Here is a 21221-nt window from a genome sequence, read left to right as displayed (position 1 = left end):
CACTATAAGGCTGCACATCATGCTGTAAGGCCCTGCAATCATATCGATTTTTAATTATGACGATTTTATATTCAACATTAAGAATTATTTGACAAAAGATGCAGCGAAACACAACAAGCGTTGCTGTTGAACGATAAGACCTCCCTCGTCCTCATCTCCCTGTGGGTTCTCTGACACTCGATAACGACTCCAATCATTGTATGAGCTCCTCCTGATCCTTAACAGTCTTGGGAGTATAAACAATTGCAGGAAGGAGGGGCCTCAAGAGTGGAAAGTGTGGATGTGCGTAAGTCCTTTTTTTTTCTTTCTTTTTTTTTCTACATCACCCAAAAGTGTGGCTTATATACATAACTGGACATTCATCGGAGCACCGAGTTCACACTGCGTTCCACCAGTGGAAGAAGTGATTGACGCGCAGGGCAGAGAGTTTTAAAGGTAGCATGTCAGGGACAGAAACCAAGGCGGAGGTGTTTACGGTGACTGAAGTGGAAGAGGTGGCGGCGGAGAGAAGCCCGAGCAAGAAGAGATGCACGTATGAGCTGTACGTGCAGCCCTGCCTGGCCGAGCTGTTCGGGACGAGCCTGTTCGTGTTTGTGGGCTGTGCGTCTGTTGTTGGGAACGTGGGAGCAAGTGGTGTCACCCAGCCCGCTGTAGCACATGGGCTGGCGCTGGGAGTGCTGATCATGGTGTTTGGGCAAATTAGGTAAGGATTGCGTCTTTGAAATGTGTCGTGTTGCCTGCATGTTTTTGGTCTGGAAAAATCATTTACTGTTTTTCCTCTCAAATCGTGTGTAGAGGAAAAGACAAAGTACATTTTTTTGGCCTGATTTAAAGTGCAAAACAAGTTGAAAGTGAATTACTCTCGACGTGTGTGCATTTACTGAAATTTCGACAGCCTCAGATGAAAATGAAATCACGAGAGAGAAAGCTACATCAACGCAATTTCTTAATATTTTGTCATGATTTTCTGTCATTGTACTATCACCACTTTATCACTTAACAGACAGAGATTGAAGGTCTTTGTCTTTATTGCAGCGGGGGGCACTTTAACCCTGCCGTGTCCCTGAGCGTCTGCCTGTGTGGAGGGATGGAGCTGCGTCTGCTGCTGCCTTATGTCCTGTCTCAGGTGGTCGGCGGGATGGTCGGTGGTGGTTTGACCAAGGTAAGTACAGAAGCCCATTTATGCCCAAAGAAAAGATGAAAGCTTAGTCATAGATAAGAGAAAATTACTCTTGGTGGATACAAGTTTTAACTTACAAGTCAAACTCCTGACTTTTAGATGAGGTAAAATATGAGTTTGTAAATCTAAATTTTGTCATAAAATCTCATAGCTTTGAATTATAGCAGGCTGAGATGTTGATCTATTATCTCAACATGTTGATTTAGTAAATTGAAGTTATGATTTTTCTCCTAGTTTTGACCTATCAAGTCAAAATGTTGACTCAGTATCTCTTTGTTCTGATGCAGAAGTCAAAAGTAGGACTTTTAATATTATCTAAAATTTGTAAGCCAAAATTTATATTTCATCGCTTCCGATCCTGATCAGTTTATCTGGACTTGAAATGATGGCTGAATGATGATGAGACATATTTTCTCATAAATTTTACTTTTAAACTTATTTTGTCTGAATTTTGACTCGAGTACCATTTTTTTTAATAATGATATTGACTTGCTATCTGAAAATAATCACTTATTACTGAAAAGTTTTGACTTATCAATTCTAATTTGGACCTGGTAAGTTAAACGTTTGTCATATTATCTCATTATTTTATCTTGTATGTCCAAATCTTGACTTTTGAGCCACAGTGGACCAAAATTCAGACTCAAAATTGTGACTTGTATTTTCAGAATTTTGACCCAGTAAGTCAAAACTTTGACTCAGCAAAAGCACCAAACGAACAGTGTTAGGTCACCTTTAATAAAGACCATGAGTTAAAGGTCTTGTTTTCCTTCAAATGCTTTGCTAAGTTCGACTGTGTTCTGCTTGTTCGTCTTTCAGGCGATGTACCCGTCTGGCATGTACGCTGCTTCCCTCGGAGGAGCCTTTGGCGCAGTCAACACCGATCTCAGTAAAACCACGCTGGCAGAAGTGATGCTGACGCTGATCCTCACCACCGTGGTGTGCATGGCGGCCGTCAACACCAAAACACGAACGCACTGTGCTCCTTTCTGCATCGGCCTCATTGTGACAGCCAACATATTTGCTGGGTGAGAGCCTCAGCAGGAGGAACCGTGGTCAGCGTCGCTGATTATTCAAGTTCTGTCGATCAGTCTCTCAGATCACAGGCAGGAGTTCAGAAATACTGAGGCTGTGACAGCAGAGAAATTATTATTATTATTTTTTTTTTCATGTAATCAGTTAGCTCTTTGATTATCCTATTCAAATATTCCTTAATGATAAATGTCATTCTTAGAGTAGTATACTGAAAATTAATAGATTAAATTAAGATCTAATCAACATTGAAACTACATTGAAATCACTGCTTCTTTTAAAAGAGGTAGCGGGTTTGGATGAATAATATTTTTTTTAACAAGTGTGAAAATGAAAGCAGCAGAGGCTCAGATATACTCATTTTTAGTCTTTAGTATGTGTTTAGCTCCATATTCCATCGTATCCTCCCATAATGCAACTTGTTCTCACCTGAGTTCATTTGTAAAATAGGTGAAGATCCTCACATGGTGTCTTTGACCTGCATCCCTGTGTTCCTCTGCTGTGTTGAAGCATTGGCGTGTGCTGCCTGTTGTTTCAGAGGGATCGTGTCCGGAGCCTGTATGAACCCGGCCCGAGCCCTCGGTCCTGCAGTGGCTGCCAACCACTGGAACAACCACTGGGTCTACTGGGTCGGACCCACCTGTGGAGCGCTGCTCACCGCCAGCCTCATCAGGTTTGTACACTTCAGAACAGAGTTCACACATCTTCCACCGTTACCATTTAAAAAGGCCTTTTTCAGGTAAGTAAAACCTTATGTTGGCTCCATTTAATGAGCTTCAGCTTTATTACACTTTGACCTCTTACCTAGTGACCTGTAATAATTCAGAAACACTGAACACCTACACAGTTTGAGTTTCTTCGTGGTCACTTTGCATCTTTTTGTGGTTGTTTCCAGTTTCCTCGTGAACATTTGAAGTGTCTGCGGCCATTTTGTTGGTCGTTTTGCATCTCATTGAATGTTTTAATGAAATTTTAAAGGGTGTGGCCCAGAAGAGGAGGATGTTGGGGATAACCAGTAATGATCAACGATCGCTAACTGAAGTATCTTTCTTTTGCAGGTTGTTGTTTGGTGACCAGAAAACTCGAGTTTTGCTGAAGTGAGTGTTTAATTTATTTGAGAGGAACAGAGAGAGGACGTCCTGACTGACATGGTGACAGCTCCAGGCATCACGCAACACTTAGACTGTAATGTCTACATTTTTTTTGTCTTTGGAGCTTATCGTTTACTGAAAGCTACTCCTGACATTGACTTTACAGATGTATGGAAAATTTTACATTACAGAATAAATTCCAACGATCACACCTTCTGTTATATGTTTACAGACTTTTCTTTTCATTAATTGGGTCAAAGTCCTGCATGGAATTACATATTTTAATAGTTTTACTACTTAAAGCTCGGAACAAGGATAGGGCACTACAAAGCTAGATCCATAAACTGGAGCCTCTTTGTTCAAATGGCTATGATTGATCCTCGAATCAAAAGAAAAATCTTTCATAAAAAACACACAACATCTGCATATAAATGCTGATAAAATGGGTGATGATGATTGCAATAGAGGTGAATAATCAGCCTTCTAAACCCAATTTATTCATCCACCTAATGTCAAAAACTGTTCGTCTACACATCTAACATTGTTTCCATTAAAGATTAAAGCTCGACAGATATGTTCACCGGTCGATTTTAATTAACCAATCACAAATAATCAGTATGGTTGGCCGATATGCCATCCATCCGTTTTCCTCTGCTTATCCGGTGGCGGGTCACGGTGCCAGCAGGTTGAGCAAATTAGCCCCGATTTTTCTGTCCCCAGCAACATTGTCCAGCTCATCCTGGAGGATCCCCAAGCTTCCCCAGGCCAGATGAGATATACAACCCCCCCCCCCCCCCAGAGTGTTCTGGGTCTGCCCTGCAGTCTCCACCCAGCCTCTCAGCTATCACCATGACAACATTTCTTACCGTACATAATGCAGAAAAAGATGCTTGAAGTAAATTAGAAATGATTTTATTTATATTTTTTTGTATATATTTCTTTGATAATTATGAAATTATCCAGTGAAGTTTTCCTTCCATGTGGACCATAAATCATTGAAAAGTTCCTTATTGGAGCTGCTACCAGGATGTGAACAAGCACGGACTTTTTTTGTTTTTTGTTTTTTTGCAAGAGGCACTGGTCATATAAACAATATATAACTTTCACCGAAAAACTAATGTTGCTGTTTAATAAATGCAAAAAATATATCCACTGTAAGAGTGAAAGTATAAAGAAGTTTTAAATGGAAATGTGTCTCAAAATCATATTTAAACAGTTATTTTTAAATCTACTGATTTACTTCAGTGAAACATACAAAAGTACTAAATCTAAAATGTTTACTGCTGTAACATGAAAGTGCAGCGTGCACAAAGACATTGACCCATGAGAGGAATTGCCAAGTCTGTGGTCCAGAGCTGTCTTATCTATATAGGCTACTGTTAGCTGCGGTGCTTCCAAACCAAGACAACAATTATGATGAATAAAGGGCACTTTAACTCCTGGAACATATCTGAACTACCTTGAACAGCTCGCTCCGAGCCGGATCACGCCTTCTGCTAAAGGCCGGGGGGAAGGACTCCTTGGCCTCTCTATAATCACTTGTAGAAAACCCTTCACCTCTGCTGCTTTATGACCAGTGATGCAATTTGAGTCCAGTGTGCCAGTTTCAGGGGATGGCTATAAATAACTCCAACGCCGTGCAGTGCAGTCGACTTCGAGGATCAGGTGTAAGCGGTACGGAGTCACCTGTAGACTAGAATAAGACAGGACACACGATGGGAGAGAAGATGGAAATGGAAGACACAGATTGCACTCTGATGGAGAAGGGTGAGAGGCCACCTGCGTCTAAACCCCGCAACAAATACGAGAGGACGTTCCAGCCCTGCCTGGCTGAGATTGTGGGCACCATGTTCTTTGTTTTCATCGGCTGCGTGTCGGTCATCGAGAACGTGCCGGCGGCAGGGCGGCTGCAGCCGGCGCTGGTGCACGGGCTGGCTGTGGCGGTGCTGGTGGCTGTCATGGATAAAATCAGGTGAAGCCAAATTCAAAAGTTGAAAAAAAAAATTGCTTTGTGATGTCATCAACTTTCCAGAGATTGAAGTGGTCTTGTAAATTGTACACTGTTTCATTCTTTTAAAATCAAACTTGGCTCTCTAACTTGTCTTTGCTGCTCCCTCCAGTGGCTCCCATTTCAACCCTCCCTTCACTCTGGCCATCTACCTGTGTGGAGGCATGGAGCTGATGATGGTGGGGCCCTACATCGTCAGCCAGCTGATCGGAGGAGTGCTGGGAGCTGGAATGGCCAAGGTCAGTCTAATAGAGAAAAAAGGATGCATGTCGGAGCTTTTTTTCCTACACACGCGGGATGATAAACACAGACCTCTCACAGCTGATGACTCCTGCAGAGCGCTACAACAACGCCACCGGAGCAGCGTTCGACATCCTGAAGTCGGAGAGCCAGCTGTACGCGGCGCTGTTCGGGGAGGTGGCCATGACCTGCCTGGTGACAGTGGTGGTGCTGCTGGCGGCGGTCAACGGCAGGACGAAGACCCCGCTGGCTCCGTTCCTGGTGGGCTGCACCGTCATCATCACCGTGCTGGCGGGGTGAGATCACAGGCCGATGATCATAAGGCAGTACAGGCCACGTAACAGTTTTATTATGTGTGCTGCCTGCTATCATTAGTGTTAAATATTTACACATAATTGGACATAGTCGTGGTTGCTGTGCTGCAGAGGAGCCAACTGATAACGACTTTCAGAGTCAACATTATAACTTTCGAAAGTAGTGACGATAAAACATGAGAAGGTTACCTGAGATTGATTGATTTTGGGCTTTTTAAAATAAAGCGTAGCGGCAAAATATGGGGCCCGAGAGTTAATGTAACGTGTGGTGATGACTGTTTTTGTCTATCCACAAATGTATTATTTTTTATTACGCTTTATTATAAAGGCTATTGTATTTTATTTTTAACGTTTATTTAATTTAACTTTTTTTATTATAGCCTATTTATGAATTTATTATAGCACATTTTAAAAATAATTTCAAAATAAAATGATGTCAGAATTTGAAAATCATTATCTAATCTAATTATTTCACAATACATTAACCCATATTTTAATCTACAAAATTACAAAACAAATCAATTAAAAATGAAAACAAAAAATTTAATTTTTTTTTAATGCTTATTATCTTTTAGATTAGTATATTAAAAAAAAATAATCTAATTAATGTCTGATTTTCCATTGTAAAATCGTCACTGAGTAAAACATTTTTGAATGAATTTAATATTAAATCATTTTTAATAAACACATTATCTTGAATTGGGCTATAAAATGAGACTTAATTTCAGTTTCACACCAACAAACAATATTGATAATATTTTGTATTAATAATCAAACATTTTATAAGTACCCTGTTTCCTGTTTGTGGTTGCAGGGCTGATGTTTCAGGAACGTGTCTGAATCCAGCCAGGGCTTTCGGTCCAGCTGTGATGGCCAACTACTGGACCTACCACTGGGTGTATTGGGTGGGACCCATAGGAGGAGGCCTGGTGGCCGCTGCTTTGCTCAGGTAAGTTTAAAAGAAGCCACGTGCAACTAGATGTTGTGATTGAATTAATAAAATGACACCAGTCTGACTTATGCATGTCTCTCTTTTGTTTCAGGCTCATTCTCGGTGATCATAAGCTACGAGTAGTTATGAAATCATGACAGCTTTTATTGTGTGTTTACTGCCATGCAGGTGACACATTAACATCTTTAAAATAGTTTCTCACCATATCAGTTTATATCTTTGAATCATATCATAATATCATGTGGTCTGATGTATTTCTCATCCATGTTAACTTGTGTAAACGATTGATTGTTTTTAGTATGAATTAAAGACAAAATTGAGAAGTCAAATAATTTCTTCATATGTTCCTCCGTGTGTAAAGTGATTCGAAAAATAAATAAATCAGGAGACATACAGGACACAATATAGAAACAGTTTTGGGCGGCATGCAGTTTATTGTTTCATTTATTTTACACCATCGTGTCAGGCAGACTGCGTCCGCCACTGCGGGCAACTCAACGATACTTATCGGAGAGACTCAGAGCCACTCCGTTCAGGAACTTATCCAAGGCGACGTGGATCTCCGGGGTAAACTCTTTGGGGAACATGGAGGCGATCACCACCATAATGCAGTGGCTAAGCAGCTGCGGATGCAAGAAACAGAAAATATTTGGTTTGCATTGCCGAAATCCATCTCAATAGTCTATTTAGTAAAACAAGGAAAAAGTGAGTTACTTGCACTTTCCTTCCATTGGAAATCATGTGTTGCACACTTTATCCTAATATATGATCAAAACTGAAAATAATAACTCGGAAACAAAAGTCTCTCATTTTGTTTGAAATATTTTAAAACTGTAACTGCGACTTGACACCTTGTTAAAGCAAAACATTTTTTTTTAGCGCACACGTGTCATTTGTGCGTAAATTACGCTTTACGTGTGCGCAAACGTCATTTTATTGAGAGCTGGTCCTAATTTCTGTCGGTAATTAGATGGAAATCTGCAGTTTATATCATACTGTGCATGTTGTCAGCGACCTCTGTCTCACCTTGAAGTTGGAAGGATCCACCCTCAGCTGGAAGGCGTGCAGCTCACTGAGCTCCAGCAGGCCTTTGGTCAAGTCGTCAATCTTGGCCACAGCCAGAGTGACTCCACCCATGATCGTCTTTCCGTGAGATTTCACGGAGGAAGATCCCGCTGCCAAATCTGGCCAGTGGGAGAAGTAGATTTTGGTCTCCGGATACACAGTGAGCATCCTGTGGAAACGGAAAATGTGTGAAGTAGTGTTTGGGAAAGGTTGGCAATACAGCCGAGTCAAGAATTGATCCACTTTTTTTGTGATGAACCCCGTTGACAATAACGCTCCAGTGGTGCCCGTGGCACTTATAAGGCAGTGACCTGCAGAGCAATGCCGAGGTTGTGAGTTCGTTCCTCACCTAAGGCAAGTTGGCGTTTTAAATTGTCGACGGGTATCATAACACTTCTCACATAATGATCACTCATAAAATTTGTGGTTGTCCAGTATGCGTTTGTGATCTGAAATTAGTTTAATTGTCTGATAATTAACCATCAGCTCCGCTGTGATTCGTTATAACTCTCAAATTAGACATATTATGCCTAATTGTTTTTATTCGTTTCTCGCTGTTCAAGTGCCAAACAGACGTATCCTAATGTTAAGCTGAAATAAATTCACTGCATTGTAAAGTTAAACAATTTAAGCAACTAAACTTATAAACAAAAAATATCTTCATATTAGTGCGTCTTAGTGAGACGCTCCTCGGCTACAAAAATAACGCACGTAATAAAAATACGTTTGACATGAACCTAAAATATGTTCAAAAAAACAAAACAAAATTCCCCTCGGGGATTAATAAAGTAACTACCTAACCTAAGCTAACCTTACCTGCCCAGAGCATCCCCTCCAATGGCATCCACTGACTTGGAGATTTTGGTCCAGAAGGCCTTCACGGCAGCCTTGTCTTTTTCAGTCAAACTCATGTTTGCTTGGATCTCTCTCTTTCTATTCAGGAAGATGATCCGGGGTTAGTCCGAGCTTCTATTTAAATTCAGTTGGCTCCACAAGTCACACCCACGGGAACGAGTGCCAAGTGAGTCCACTGACGTAGATAAGACCCTGAAGTGGCCTCATGCCAGCGCAAGAGGTGATATCAGCTGGCCACATGGTGGGCGAGTTGGCAAACAAATATAACCATTTACGTATAATGTACTTATGTGACCTTATTTTGGTGTCATGGTTTGGTTGAAGATACCTTCGTGATGAGGCAGATGCCTTCTTGAACTCCTGAGGTGAAAGAGTTTATCTCAGGTCACAGGAGTCAGGCGGAATAATATCATGTGCAGAAACTTTAAGGGGGATGTGAGGGGATGTGAGGTGATGTGCAGTTAATATCAATAAAACTGATGGAAGAAAGAGTTCAAATTAGTTGTACACCTGCACCAAGGCATACATAAGATTTAATTTGAAATTGCTCTGCACTATTCCAGTCAATGTAAGTTGTGAGACATGTGTTACATCTTTGCTGTGGCCATAGACAATACAAAGTCAAAGGAAAATATTGCAATTTCAGAGGAAAATAACAATTTAGAAAAAAAAAGAAGTTTAAAAAGCTTTTTTTTTAAAATTTTTTTTAAGTGTTTTATGACTTGAAGACCTCAGGTGAATTTTTGATCAACTATTAACATTAACTGGCATAATTGAAGTAAAGTTCAATAATTGTATGCAGTATTTTTGTTCAGGGTGATGATCTTAATCTGCTGACAGTTTTTTTTTTTTTTAGGTGCATCCCCAGTTATTTGAAAAGCTACAGGTCAGTACAAGGAAAAGGCGTTTTTAAATGGACGTGCATAAAGAGTCTTTTAGTGGATATTTATCCAATTCTATGATAATACATAGCCTATTTATTAAGGCAGGAAACAATATGGGTCACGTATAAATACTTATATAACAAGGAATTAGATTAATGCATGCATGCACATTCTGCATTTTGATAAAAGACAACAAAATTAGTAAAAAAAAAAAAAAAAAGAAAAAAGGAAAGAAATAGGTATTACGTTATGCAGCAGGCTGCATGCAATCCATTAATAATTTCCTAAAACTTAATTTCTTAAAAAGTGCAACATTTTAGCTATGAAAGCCTTATAGTTATCAGAGTTAAACATTTTAAATTGCCTTTTTTTTTTCTTTCTTTGGCTCGTGTCATAAATGTATTTCCTATCAAGGGGCGAAAACAGCGCCGAGAAACTTTATCACGAAGCACGAAGTATTTTTTTTTTTTTTTATCCAAACCCATGTGGACGTGAGAGATGAGGGTCCGGGTGGAGGGGGCGCTCCTGCAGATAACACCAGTGTAGTTTTGGAGATAACACTTGAAAAACTCGAGTTGCTTGGCAAATGTGCAAATTGTGCAATTCATCTTTATTTCAAATAAGACTCAATTTTTTTTTTTGTGTATTTGGTTTTGTATAATCAATTTTATTAAAATTGTATTTTATAGACGTTGTGGATTTTATTTTACACTTTTAACCACTTGATATTATATTGAAAATTTCAAATAAAAAAATCACATCCATTAATATCTCTTTTGATAGTTAGAGTTTTGGTTTTACAGGGTTTCTCAGGCTATTTTTCTTGAATTACTAACAAATGCACTTTTGTATTTCAACAAGTAATGAAAAATACTGACTAAATTCAAGATGTTCCTCTAACTAACAGCCACTGCTTCAGTTTCAACAAATGATGACTTTTGTATTGTAACAATAAAGACTTCAGTTCCAGTCAATCAAGGATTTTAAATTAGGTTAAAGGACACTGTCAAAACAAAGTTGGAGAACTTGCAATGAAAACATGGAATGAAAATGGTGAAGTTTGTTCATCTCAGGTTTCTGACTGCAGTTGTAGTAAACTGCCTCCAATAAACCCGCAAAATGCTTAATTAACTGCATACTGAGGCTTTGCTCATGATTTACTTGAACACAGCCTGATATGTCAATTTTTTTTGGCATCGCTATTAATCTCTTAGACCATTACAGTAATATGAAAACCTTCCAGAAACTTCTGGAGTAGTCTGCAAGTTTATCTCCAACGCGTCATCTCCAGCCTATCGCAGCTACCTTCTCCCGCAGGGCGGGGGGAGCTTGGAGGCACTTAAATACACGAGGGTCGAAGTGAAGAACTATTCAGCTTTTTCTTTCAAGCCTGAACAAAGAAAATAACCAAGAGCAGCCATGGTTGACTGGACTGACGCCGAGCGAAGCATCATCACTACCATCTTTGCCAACCTGGACTATGAGGACATCGGCGCCAAGGCTCTGTGCAGGTACGGGACAGCCGCAGAGAGAACCCCTCTCCTCCTCCTCTGGTGGTGACCTCTCGCCAAAACTCACCTGTCTCTCTTCCCTTCCAGGTGTCTGATCGTCTACCCGTGGACTCAGAGGTACTTCGGCTCCTTCGGTAACCTCTACAACGCCGAAGCCATCAAGACGAACCCCAACATCGCAGCCCACGGCGTCAAGATCCTGCACGGTCTGGACCGCGCTGTGAAGAACATGGACAACATCAAGGAAACCTATGCCGAGTTGAGCGTGCTGCACTCCGAGAAGCTGCACGTGGACCCCGACAACTTCAAGGTAAACTTTCACCATCTTGAACTTTTTCTCGAAGTCTCCTCAGAGAAGAGGAAAAACGTTCACAACTTGGAACAATAGGGGGATAAAAACACTCACATAAGAATATCACAGCAAACCATGATGCCAAATGCGCTCCTGATGTTAATACATATTACCTGCATAAACACCCATATGAAAGGCATGTAACGTGTGTTTTTCTCTCTGCACAGCTGCTGTCTGACTGCATGACCATCGTCATTGCCGCCAAGCTCGGCAGCGCCTTCACCCCCGAGAATCAGGCCGCCTTCCAGAAGTTCCTGTCAGTGGTGGTGTCCGCCCTGGGAAGGCAGTACCACTAAACCCAGCAGCCTCCGACCCTGAACACCAGAAGGAGGTCTGTTCTGTCATGTGGCTCCTTAATAAAGAAATAAAAGCCAATTGAAGCAAAGTTTGATTTGTTGTTTCTATTTTCCTTTTATGGGAGGGTAACTACGCACAAACATAGTGTGTGTGTATCGAGGGCTGTGTGTTGGCGATTAGGGTGTAAAATGATCAAGTTAAACAGCTGAGAATCAAAGGCAGACGCTGAAAAAAGTAAGATGACTGCCTGACCATCGTCAAATGAAATGTTGTCACTCCAACAACTTCAACTTTTCAGTTTAATTTAAATTACGCTTTCACATTTTTGTGTATGTTTGCGCATATTTTTTCTCTACTATTTCAACTGACCCCTGAATTATACTCTATACAACTGAGTGCCCTATTAATCTAATATGAGAAATTAGTTTACGGTTATTGCCTTTATGTTGTTACAATATACTGTGGTATCATCTTAAAAAGAAGTGGAACCTACCGCGCACCTTGACTATCTGGTACTGCTGTTCAAGAACAGATAAGAACTTGAACCTCCCGATGGCTCAGTTTGAAGAGAGAAGCTCAAAGTCACATGAAACAACAAAACAACTAACAACATTTGACAATATGTTCTGCCCTATTAACTGTTCTCCTGTGTTTGTCTTCATGACACTTTTTTACACTATTGGACTTTTTTGTTTACTATGTGGTTATTTTATATATATATATATTTTTAATATATAGTCTTCAGTTTTGTGCAACAACTTAAAAACAGTACAAGAGAAATAGAAAAAAGACGTTTTAAACAAGTAAGTGTGTCCTAAATTCAAAAAAATAAAAATTTTGAAAACACCATGCAAAACTAGAAAATAGTGCTACAGCTGTGAGCTAACAGCAGTGACTTTTGGCCCCGCCCACCCCATTCCAGGTCAGCCACCATTTTCACGGTCATCATCTGCTAAGAAGCTGTCCATGCGGGTGGCCCTGTTTGGATGTCTTTTTAGAGTGGACTTCGGGACTGCGTTTCAGTTTTTACTAGAAATTTGTTTAGTTCCAGTTAAGACATTTGAAAACGCTGCTTTAATAGCCAGGAACATCTCTGCATTGACTTTATGTATCAAACTGGCTAATTTGACCTTTACATTTTTTTATTCAAGGAAAGTTCAGAAGAAAGCTCAGGCTCTAAATGTTGAAGGTGTAAATATAAGAACATCTCCCTTGGTAGTAAGAAAAATTACTGTGGATTTGAAAGTTTGATCATGCTATCACAAAATCAAAATCACGTTCGCTCTCTAAATCATAGTACATGGTTTTGGTGCTTGGTAATAATTCTTTGGAATACAGGCAAAGGTGAACTGGAATACTTAATGGATCAACAAGGAAATAAAAAATATGCCAAAAATTGTCAAACGTATTCTATTTTCCTGAGAGCATCACAGTCAAGCTGTTCATTTCAGCACCATAGACAGCTCCAAATGTAATGCCAGTCTACTTTGTTTCAACAAGAAAATGTTGTAGCTTTCTTTAGAGCAAAGGTGTCAGTATTAGATGGTGCTTTGTAGCTGGTAGGAGATTTGGAAGTTAGTGATTACATATAGAAGCCCTATAAAAGTAAAAAAAAGCCTGTAACATCTGAGTGAAAGCACATTAAACAACCAAGCACAGCTAAAAGTTGTAACATTAAGGCTCAAGTTGATTTCCACACCAAAATGAAATGTACTACTGGCAATTAATAGCAGATTGTAAGTTCAAAAGGTCGATCTAATACCATATAGTTTGAAAATGATCACCACACAATTTGCTACTATGAAATAACATGTAAATCCACTGGTTTGGTTCATTAAGACTTTATAAAAGCCCACAAAAGAACATGTTAATTGCACTTTTTTTTTTTATTGGAACAAAACATTACATCATAACAACAATTACACATACATACTTATATTGTATAATACTACATAGCGTCATAAATGTCACATATAGCTCCTAGAAGCAATGTGGTGGAGTCTCATCTGTATTTCTCTGCAAGCACAGCTGCAAAAGCAGACAGGTACTTGTCCACGGCCGCATGTGCAACTGGTGTGAAGTTTTCACCCAAGTAAACGGCCAGGGAGACGAGCATACAGTGTGAGAACAACTGCAGGGGAAACAAAACATTTGTTAATAATAAACAAATTATGTCATTCCTTACTATTCTGCGAATCATGAATAAACGCCGAAACTACTTGTTCCAGATATCAGGTTTATTACAATAAAAGGAGATTATTGTGCGTCCAACCCAATTAGACTGTAAACTGTCATCTGAACAGGTTGGACAAGCATTTTGTTTTGTTCTCCAAAGCAACTTAACTCTAAGTATAATAAAACAGGAAGTTGTAAAATAGTTAGATCCTTGAGGTAACTACCACAGCTGTCACTGTCAGTTTTGTTAACTTGTGTCATAAAGACATCAAAAATCATTGAAAAAAGCCCAAGACAAAATTAACAAGTAGAGTGATTTGCCCTGTGAAATCTTGTCTATGGCAAAACAAAAATTTTTTGGAAGGGATTTCACTGTAAAAGTGTGTCGGTGGCACAACATCGTCATGTCTATCATTAGATTTTGTTTGATTTTTGGCCATTTTTGTACTTCTTATGATGTATAACAAAGAAAGTGCATGCATGTACTTGATTTGGGCAGTGATTATTGAACAAAAGCGATTATATTGAGCAAAAAACTATAGTTTGTTCTTCAAAGCAGCTTTCAGAAAAAAAAGCTTACTATGGCTACAGTTGTTCTTACTGAACTAACATACATTAACATATATATTAAAATGAAACACGTACGCAATGTTTACATTTATTAGGGATATTTACTAAATACATGGAAGATACCATATGAAAATAGTTTTATAGCAAGTGGAAATAATTGGTATTTTGTTGCAGAACATCTGATATAGGCCTACCCTGATAAATCTGACAAATATAGAACCCATCTGATTATCTGTGTTATTTACTGTGTGTCATCTGAATAATATATTGTCGTGTGCTGGGATAGGCAATGAGTTTTTTCCAGAATGCTCTGAGTTCATGTGTTCATGTTTTTAGTTCTCTGCCCTAAACACCACAGATGTTATGTGGCAAAGATTCTACTGTGTTTCTTTAGTTCTATATTTTGTCATAACAGGAAGCATTCGGCACCACGAGTGAAGGGAGTTGGGTGTTATTGTAATCCCCGTCTTGTGTGTGTGTGTGTGTGTGTGTGTGTGTGTGTGTGTGTGTGTGTGTGTGTGTGTGTGTGTGTGTGTGTGTGTGAAATGTTGATGGCATGTTCTCCAGCCAAATGAATAGTAGATTCTGGAGTCGTGCAGTGTACCAGACATAGGAAATAGAGTTTCTCTCTGCCTGATCTTCACCATAAAGAATCCCTGACCTATTACAATATGCTGCATAGACACCAGCTTTAGAGAGATATTATCAGGAGTTGTAAACAAGCGCTCCTTTCAAATTCAGGTGAGTTTAGGTCAGGCACCTTGAACTTTGTGGGATCAATCCGGAGCTGATAGGCATGCAGAGTTTGCAGAGGAGCCAAAGTGACGGTCAGCTGGCTGATGTCTTTGGCTCCCTCAGCTAAGGCCAGGACAATCTTCTTCCCGTGATTGCGCAGGTGGGAGGAGCCAGGACTGATGTCCACATGGGAAAAATATGTCTTGCTGCCTGGGTAAGAAACAAACAGCCTGTGGAAGAAGGAAACAGTGACAGGGATGAATCTGGACTGGTTTTACTCCCAATGATGCACACGTGTGGCTGCAATACCAGAAGCATCAGAGTATAAATGGCACATAGAGATAGACTTTGACCAGTATTTTGGCTTCCTCCCGCTGCTGCCATCATCCTCATCCTCCTCATCATCAGTGGTATGAACTCATGGCCCACATTTGGACATTTCATTACACTGATCTTGGATCATTGCCAGCACCTTGAAACCACTACGAGGTTTGATAAATAAGCAAATTGTGAGTACTGCATCAGCATTAGTTCTTAAACATTCAAGTGTTTTTAATTGTTGTAAATCAGTGGCTGAATATTTTATTAATGGTGAGTAAATCATTCAGCCTAAATAAAATTATTATAAAGTATTGATTAAGGGAAAAAGCCACCAGTCATCAGTGACACATAAAATCATTAACAGAGGATCATAAAGTTTTCACTACAAATACACAGTAGGTTTATATTTTGGAAATATTAAGGCTATACAGCTGAGGATGAACCTACCTAAGAAGCGTATCTGACCCAATCTCTTCAGCCACAGGAATCAGTCTATCCCATATTTCATTAATTAGCGCTCTCTCCCTGTTTGACAGCATTGTCAAACTGAACAAGAGAGAATTACCTGCAGCTGAGTATCCACAGGGAGAGATGTCTTTACACGCGACAAAGATGCGCCTTAATCAACCATTTTAACGCGGAAAAGAATGACGAGTAAAAGAGATGAAGTAATTATTCCTGTTGTCTGAAGAAAGCGAGGGCTGCAATGTAAAGCAGTCGTGTCGTTTCCCCCTCCTGTGTGTTATCAGACAGCAGCCAGAGCAGGGTGGGGGCTCCACACCGTCGCACTATCTGCTGACTGACATGTGTCATTCTAGATGTTTCTGCCCGATCATCAGTGTTTGCCGACCAGTAAGTGCAGCTGGTGTTGGGTTTTCCAATGATGGCCCCCTTTATTGCCACTAGATGTTATTTCTCTTTGGTTCTTTTAGGTACTATATCTTGTCAAGGGCTTCTTACAGCCATAAAGTAAGCAAGATAATAAATGAGTAAATATGTAAGTAAATAAATAAGTACATTAGTAAATAAGTGAGTAAATTTAGTAAATAACTAAGTAAATTAGAAAGTAGATAAACAAGCAAATAAGTAAGACAGTTAGTAAATAAGTAAGTAAAAAAGTAAGTAGATTAGTAAATAAGTGAGTAAATTAGAAAATAATTAAGTAAATTAGAAAGTAGATAAACAAGTAAATAAGTAAGATAGTTAGTAAATAAGTAAGTAAAAAAGTAAGTAGATCAGTAAATTAGAAAATAAATAAGCAAATTAGTAAAAAAGTGAGTAAATAAGTCAGCAAATTAGAAAATATATAAATCTATATTTTCAGTGTTTCTGCTAATTAAACAGACTGGTGGCTTACAGTGTGGTGATCCTGCATCCAACATTATCAGCTGAAATAATGAAGATCTTTTAACACGGCCTCAAAATCAGGCAGTCTGAAACTCAACTGTTCCTTGATATGTAAGCTGGTATTGTACTTTGTAGTTAGACATATCTACAAATAAAGTCAAATTAATCATATTACCACATACCAAATGCCACCGAGTTGGGGGTCTGGGGCCCCTTGGCAGTTGCCTGCTTTGTCAAATTGTAAATAGTCTGGACCGACAAAAAAAACAGGTATATTTAAAACCACTTTTACCCCTTCACTTTTATTGGGACTATTCAAAACAATAAGACAACCTGGAAAATTCAAAACATAAAAACAGCATATATAGTTTATTCATACAGCAGATGAGCTCTTTTATTTTTCTTTCTATATAAATGTGTCTTTGCAGGCAACCAAACATCAATCATTTATTCTTAATAATAACGCAAATTACAGAACCGACCAATTTCAGGTGTTTTTCACCCGTAAAAGGTTGTTTAAGGAACAAACTTCCACGTGTTCCTCGACGCAGGACAATGTACTGACAAGACTTTAAAAAAATTACATCAACAAAACTGACACTGTCCCCTGACTTTGGATGGACTTCATAACTATTTTAGACTATTAACCTGCGGTGCTCTGGCGATAAATAACCTTCCCTTAACTTCCTGGCAACAGCTGCAGCATGCCAGAGAGTTGACAGTCAAACCTTTCAGGGTGGGTCAGAGTGAAGAAGCCTGTGCCAGTGAAGTTATCATACAGCAACCGCACATCACCTGCGGTTCTAATGGTGACCTTACATGACCCCTCCTCGACCCTGACATGTGTCCACGACATGCAGCCCCAGTGAGCTTTATTTCACTCATTTGATGGTGGTGCTCAATATTGTATATTCCTACAGTTGCTTGATCAGTCGTTTAATGTTTACACCTATTGCATTAACGGGAATAAAAAACAGGCTGATCTCTTGAGTTATGGTCAAATTTATAAATGAACCAGTCATTTAAAAACATTCAATGTACATCAAAGACAAATACACTGTTTTACCCTTAAAGTGCTGAGTTAATTTATGGTCAGTTTGTAGTGACTCGTGTGTCAGCTGTTAGCCAGTCTGACTCAGCATGTAGCGAAGATCTCTTGTCCTCCTACTTTGCCAACAAAAATGCACAGTCATGTTTTTTGCTTCGCACCCTGGTCATATCAGAGACACAGCCAACATGATGTTTGTTGATAAGCAGCATCTACAAGAACATTTACTTGTTTGTTTGTCATATTACTAACTTTGTTGTTTTTGAAATGTTTTCTGTTGAATATTAAACATATGTACACACTTTTATGAAAGATGCACCACAATTTATGGCCTTTAATAATTTTGCCTTGAGACTTTAAAGTGTTGTTTAATGTTGAGTATTTGCAGAACCTGGGTTCTAAAATATGAAAGAAATGTTACATGACTTTCATTCAGTGGCAGTGATGTGACTTTATAGTCACTGGTTCTTTTTAGGGAAACTGAAGCCAATAATTAGATGTATTTAGCCAATGTCTTCCATTTGCACGTGTTTATTTGCATTTAGCTGTATTACTTGTTAGAAATGAAACACAATAAAGTCCCTCTCAACTTGCAGGACATTTTCTCTTTATGGGATGTTTTACTGCAGGTAAAACTGATGTGCTCCAGGTGACATATCACCGCCTGCTGGTACTGTGTGTGTGTTTTTTGGCCATGGAGCACTTGTTGTAGAAAGTTCTGGTGCCCCCTCTGGACACTCCTTAGTATAGTGACTATGAGCACACTGACGTCATGGTTTTTAGGTTCTTAAACGGTGAACTGTTTTTAATTGTTATAAACTTGAAAAAGATTATAATGCTGTATTGATTTGTTTCTTTCTGTGAATAGATTATATATCTCTTCCTCCTCCATGCAGTCTCATATATCCCCACCTTGTTATTTTCATCCACCACATTCATGTCAAATTGCATGTGGTTTTTTTCCCTTTTTAGATTTTAAGAATCATTGAAAAAAGTTTGTTTGCTCCAACTTGTGGCAGATAACCTGTAGGGGCAATAGGGTGCAGGGTCCGACTGACTAATTTAAAGAAGATTTAAACAAACTTTACATGAACTTAAAGTACTAAACTGACAAAACTATGACCGACAGGATTGTAAATTGACAAGAATACTGTAAGGAACTGTCGATATATTTCTAGAAATATGCTGTAATTCTCAAATACAGTAAGAAACTGTAAAAATACAACGCTTAACCGGGGAAGCTAATAACTGCCGGTTAACTACTGTAAATTTACAGTGAAAAGTCTTACAGCATAAGGCAACCTTATATAGAAGATTAAAACTTGCTTGAATTAAATCCAACAAGTCACTCCGAATAAAAACTGAGTTTTACATACTTGTTGTTTTCCTGTAAATATGATACACTTTACAGTGATTACATACACTCATTTCAAATTGCGATCCATCACAGTCATCATCGTGTGGTAAATTAAATTGCAGTTTCCGTCCGTACTGCATGCATATATAACCTCATCCAACTAAAGTAAAAACAGACGGTGGCCACCATGACAATAGGAAACATTTTACACAAGTGAAACAATTCAAACATGTTTTCGGATTTTACAATTAGAATTTTCATAAGAAAAGAAAGAATGGAAGAAATTAAAGTTTTAAAGCTCTGGGTTGTTTGGTTTAATTGTAATGTCAAGAAAATTAGATATGGTGCAACCAGTTATTTACATTAGCTTTCACCAATCCTGTGTAAAATACTCTAAACCCTACACAATGTGAGGACATATAAACATTTATCAAAGACACCGTAATCAATTCCTCATTTGAATGAAATCAAATCCGTCCATCAAGTATAAAAGCCGTCTATAAAATGTGAAAGAACAATGTGAAGTCCTTCCTGTTTCCTGCTGCAGCTGATTATCCTCAAAGCCTGTTTCATGCAGCTACGCATTGTAATCAGTTTGTACAAAAGGAAAGCAGTTCTCTGTATGTCCTGCACGTAATGTGACTCTCACTCAGCGTGCAACACAACAAAGAGTGTTGCAGTTAACAGCATTTAGAAACGAGGCGCGGGCGGCATGTCGGCAGTCGTGTGTGCTTCTGTTCCTGCATGAGTGTCTGGAAATGAGCTTAAATAGCAAACATACTGAAACTACTACTGAGACACAACAATCTGAAACTGAAACAAAAATATACGTAACTTCTAAGGAAAAATGATCTAAATTAATTTACACAAATATAAAATACAATCCTAGCACAGGCACACTACTCCATTCATTATCAGTATGGCAGCTCAGCTCAGGGCCATTTGTCTGAGAGCTTGTCAGTACTGTTTCCTGTCCAGCAGGAGGAGGTTGCCTTTAAAGTGATGCATGTAACCGAGCAACTTACGACCAAACAGGCAGCAGGAGGAAAAGTGTAGTCTTTAAAACTCAGAAAACCCAAACCACACACACCAGTTTTACACACCTGGTACAGACACACAACTTACACTGTCACGCAAAGAGCTAAAGAGACTCACCAGTTGTGCTTTTCTGCCGGGGAGACTTTCAGCACACAGATTTGCATTCAATATGTGAATGTTTAATGAAGGCGATCATCTAATTTTGATGTTATTTTTCTATTTTAACGCCCTCCCTTTGTGATTTAAAACTGAGACAATTATTCACTTTTATGTTTTCATGTCTTTGTGCTGAGCTGACCAGGTGGTCGATTCATATTTACCGTGCAGACATGAAAGGGCTGCCAAACTTCTCATGGAATTCTATTAAAAACAAGAAAATAAAACCTGACACTGAGACATGATCAGTGGTGATCCCTGGCACCCACATATGGTACTTTGAGAAAACGACGTCTTATTTATTTATTTTTTTGTAAAAAAAGAATCAACTTTAATCACTGAAGAAGAGACCAAAATATTGGTGAGATCCCCACACACATTACATTTATCTCCATGTTTCTCTGCTCAGCTGCAAAAAACACTTTTGCTTCAAATTCAGCTTGCAGGTTCTTCTTTCGTTTATCTCTTCCTCCTCTAGAGGGCACTTTCATCCAATTATCTCACTCATGTACTGTAGTCAGACATTAATGGGCAAAAGCAATCTTAACAGGGTAGGGGAAATCTCTGTCTGAGACTCTACCTCTCCAGCTTTCTCTTTCCTTATTATAAATGCTCATTTCTGCACTCTGCATTAATCAGGTGGTGTCTTCAACCCTCCAGAAGCAGCAAGATTTTTAGGGATAGTACTTTTTG

The 21221-nt window shown here is 39.1% G+C and overlaps 5 protein-coding genes and 1 long non-coding RNA gene across 6 annotated transcripts; 3 read left to right on the top strand and 3 right to left on the bottom strand.

Moving 5' to 3' along the window:
- Nucleotides 1-440: 440 nt before the first annotated feature.
- LOC138616788 (aquaporin-8-like) lies at nt 441-3505 on the top strand. The gene is made up of 5 exons (XM_069691313.1): nt 441-703; nt 1036-1162; nt 2000-2208; nt 2751-2885; nt 3271-3505. Exons 1-5 carry the CDS (start codon nt 441-443, stop codon nt 3311-3313), a joined length of 777 nt encoding a protein of 258 aa, XP_069547414.1. The 3' UTR covers nt 3314-3505.
- A 977-nt stretch (nt 3506-4482) lies between these two features.
- On the bottom strand, nt 4483-5823 carry LOC138616786 (uncharacterized). The gene is made up of 3 exons (XR_011310620.1): nt 5624-5823; nt 5464-5556; nt 4483-5256 (listed from the first exon to the last, which is right to left on the bottom strand). It is a non-coding gene; the product is annotated as an uncharacterized lncRNA (long non-coding RNA).
- Nucleotides 4986-7219, top strand: aqp8a.2 (aquaporin 8a, tandem duplicate 2). Its single transcript, XM_069691308.1, has 5 exons — nt 4986-5275; nt 5424-5550; nt 5633-5847; nt 6680-6814; nt 6909-7219. The coding sequence occupies exons 1-5, from the start codon at nt 5019-5021 to the stop codon at nt 6952-6954; spliced, it is 780 nt and encodes a 259-aa protein (XP_069547409.1). The 5' UTR covers nt 4986-5018; the 3' UTR covers nt 6955-7219.
- A 12-nt stretch (nt 7220-7231) lies between these two features.
- Nucleotides 7232-8839, bottom strand: hbae5 (hemoglobin, alpha embryonic 5). Its single transcript, XM_069691311.1, has 3 exons — nt 8699-8839; nt 7844-8051; nt 7232-7440 (listed from the first exon to the last, which is right to left on the bottom strand). Exons 1-3 carry the CDS (start codon nt 8791-8793, stop codon nt 7312-7314), a joined length of 432 nt encoding a protein of 143 aa, XP_069547412.1. The 5' UTR covers nt 8794-8839; the 3' UTR covers nt 7232-7311.
- Nucleotides 8840-10985: 2146 nt separating this feature from the next.
- Nucleotides 10986-11869, top strand: hbbe2 (hemoglobin beta embryonic-2). The gene is made up of 3 exons (XM_069691309.1): nt 10986-11132; nt 11220-11442; nt 11652-11869. Exons 1-3 carry the CDS (start codon nt 11041-11043, stop codon nt 11778-11780), a joined length of 444 nt encoding a protein of 147 aa, XP_069547410.1. The 5' UTR covers nt 10986-11040; the 3' UTR covers nt 11781-11869.
- Nucleotides 11870-13636: 1767 nt separating this feature from the next.
- On the bottom strand, nt 13637-16343 carry hbae4 (hemoglobin alpha embryonic-4). Its single transcript, XM_069691307.1, has 3 exons — nt 16030-16343; nt 15287-15491; nt 13637-13912 (listed from the first exon to the last, which is right to left on the bottom strand). Exons 1-3 carry the CDS (start codon nt 16119-16121, stop codon nt 13784-13786), a joined length of 426 nt encoding a protein of 141 aa, XP_069547408.1. The 5' UTR covers nt 16122-16343; the 3' UTR covers nt 13637-13783.
- Between the last annotated feature and the right edge of the window lie 4878 nt (nt 16344-21221).

Source organism: Brachyistius frenatus, unplaced genomic scaffold (assembly GCF_029030835.1).
Source record: "Brachyistius frenatus isolate BFR_SWC_R1_liver_20210118 unplaced genomic scaffold, ASM2903083v1 Contig_11, whole genome shotgun sequence".
NCBI lineage: Eukaryota > Metazoa > Chordata > Actinopteri > Embiotocidae > Brachyistius > Brachyistius frenatus.
This window is presented reverse-complemented; position numbering and strand designations above follow the sequence as displayed.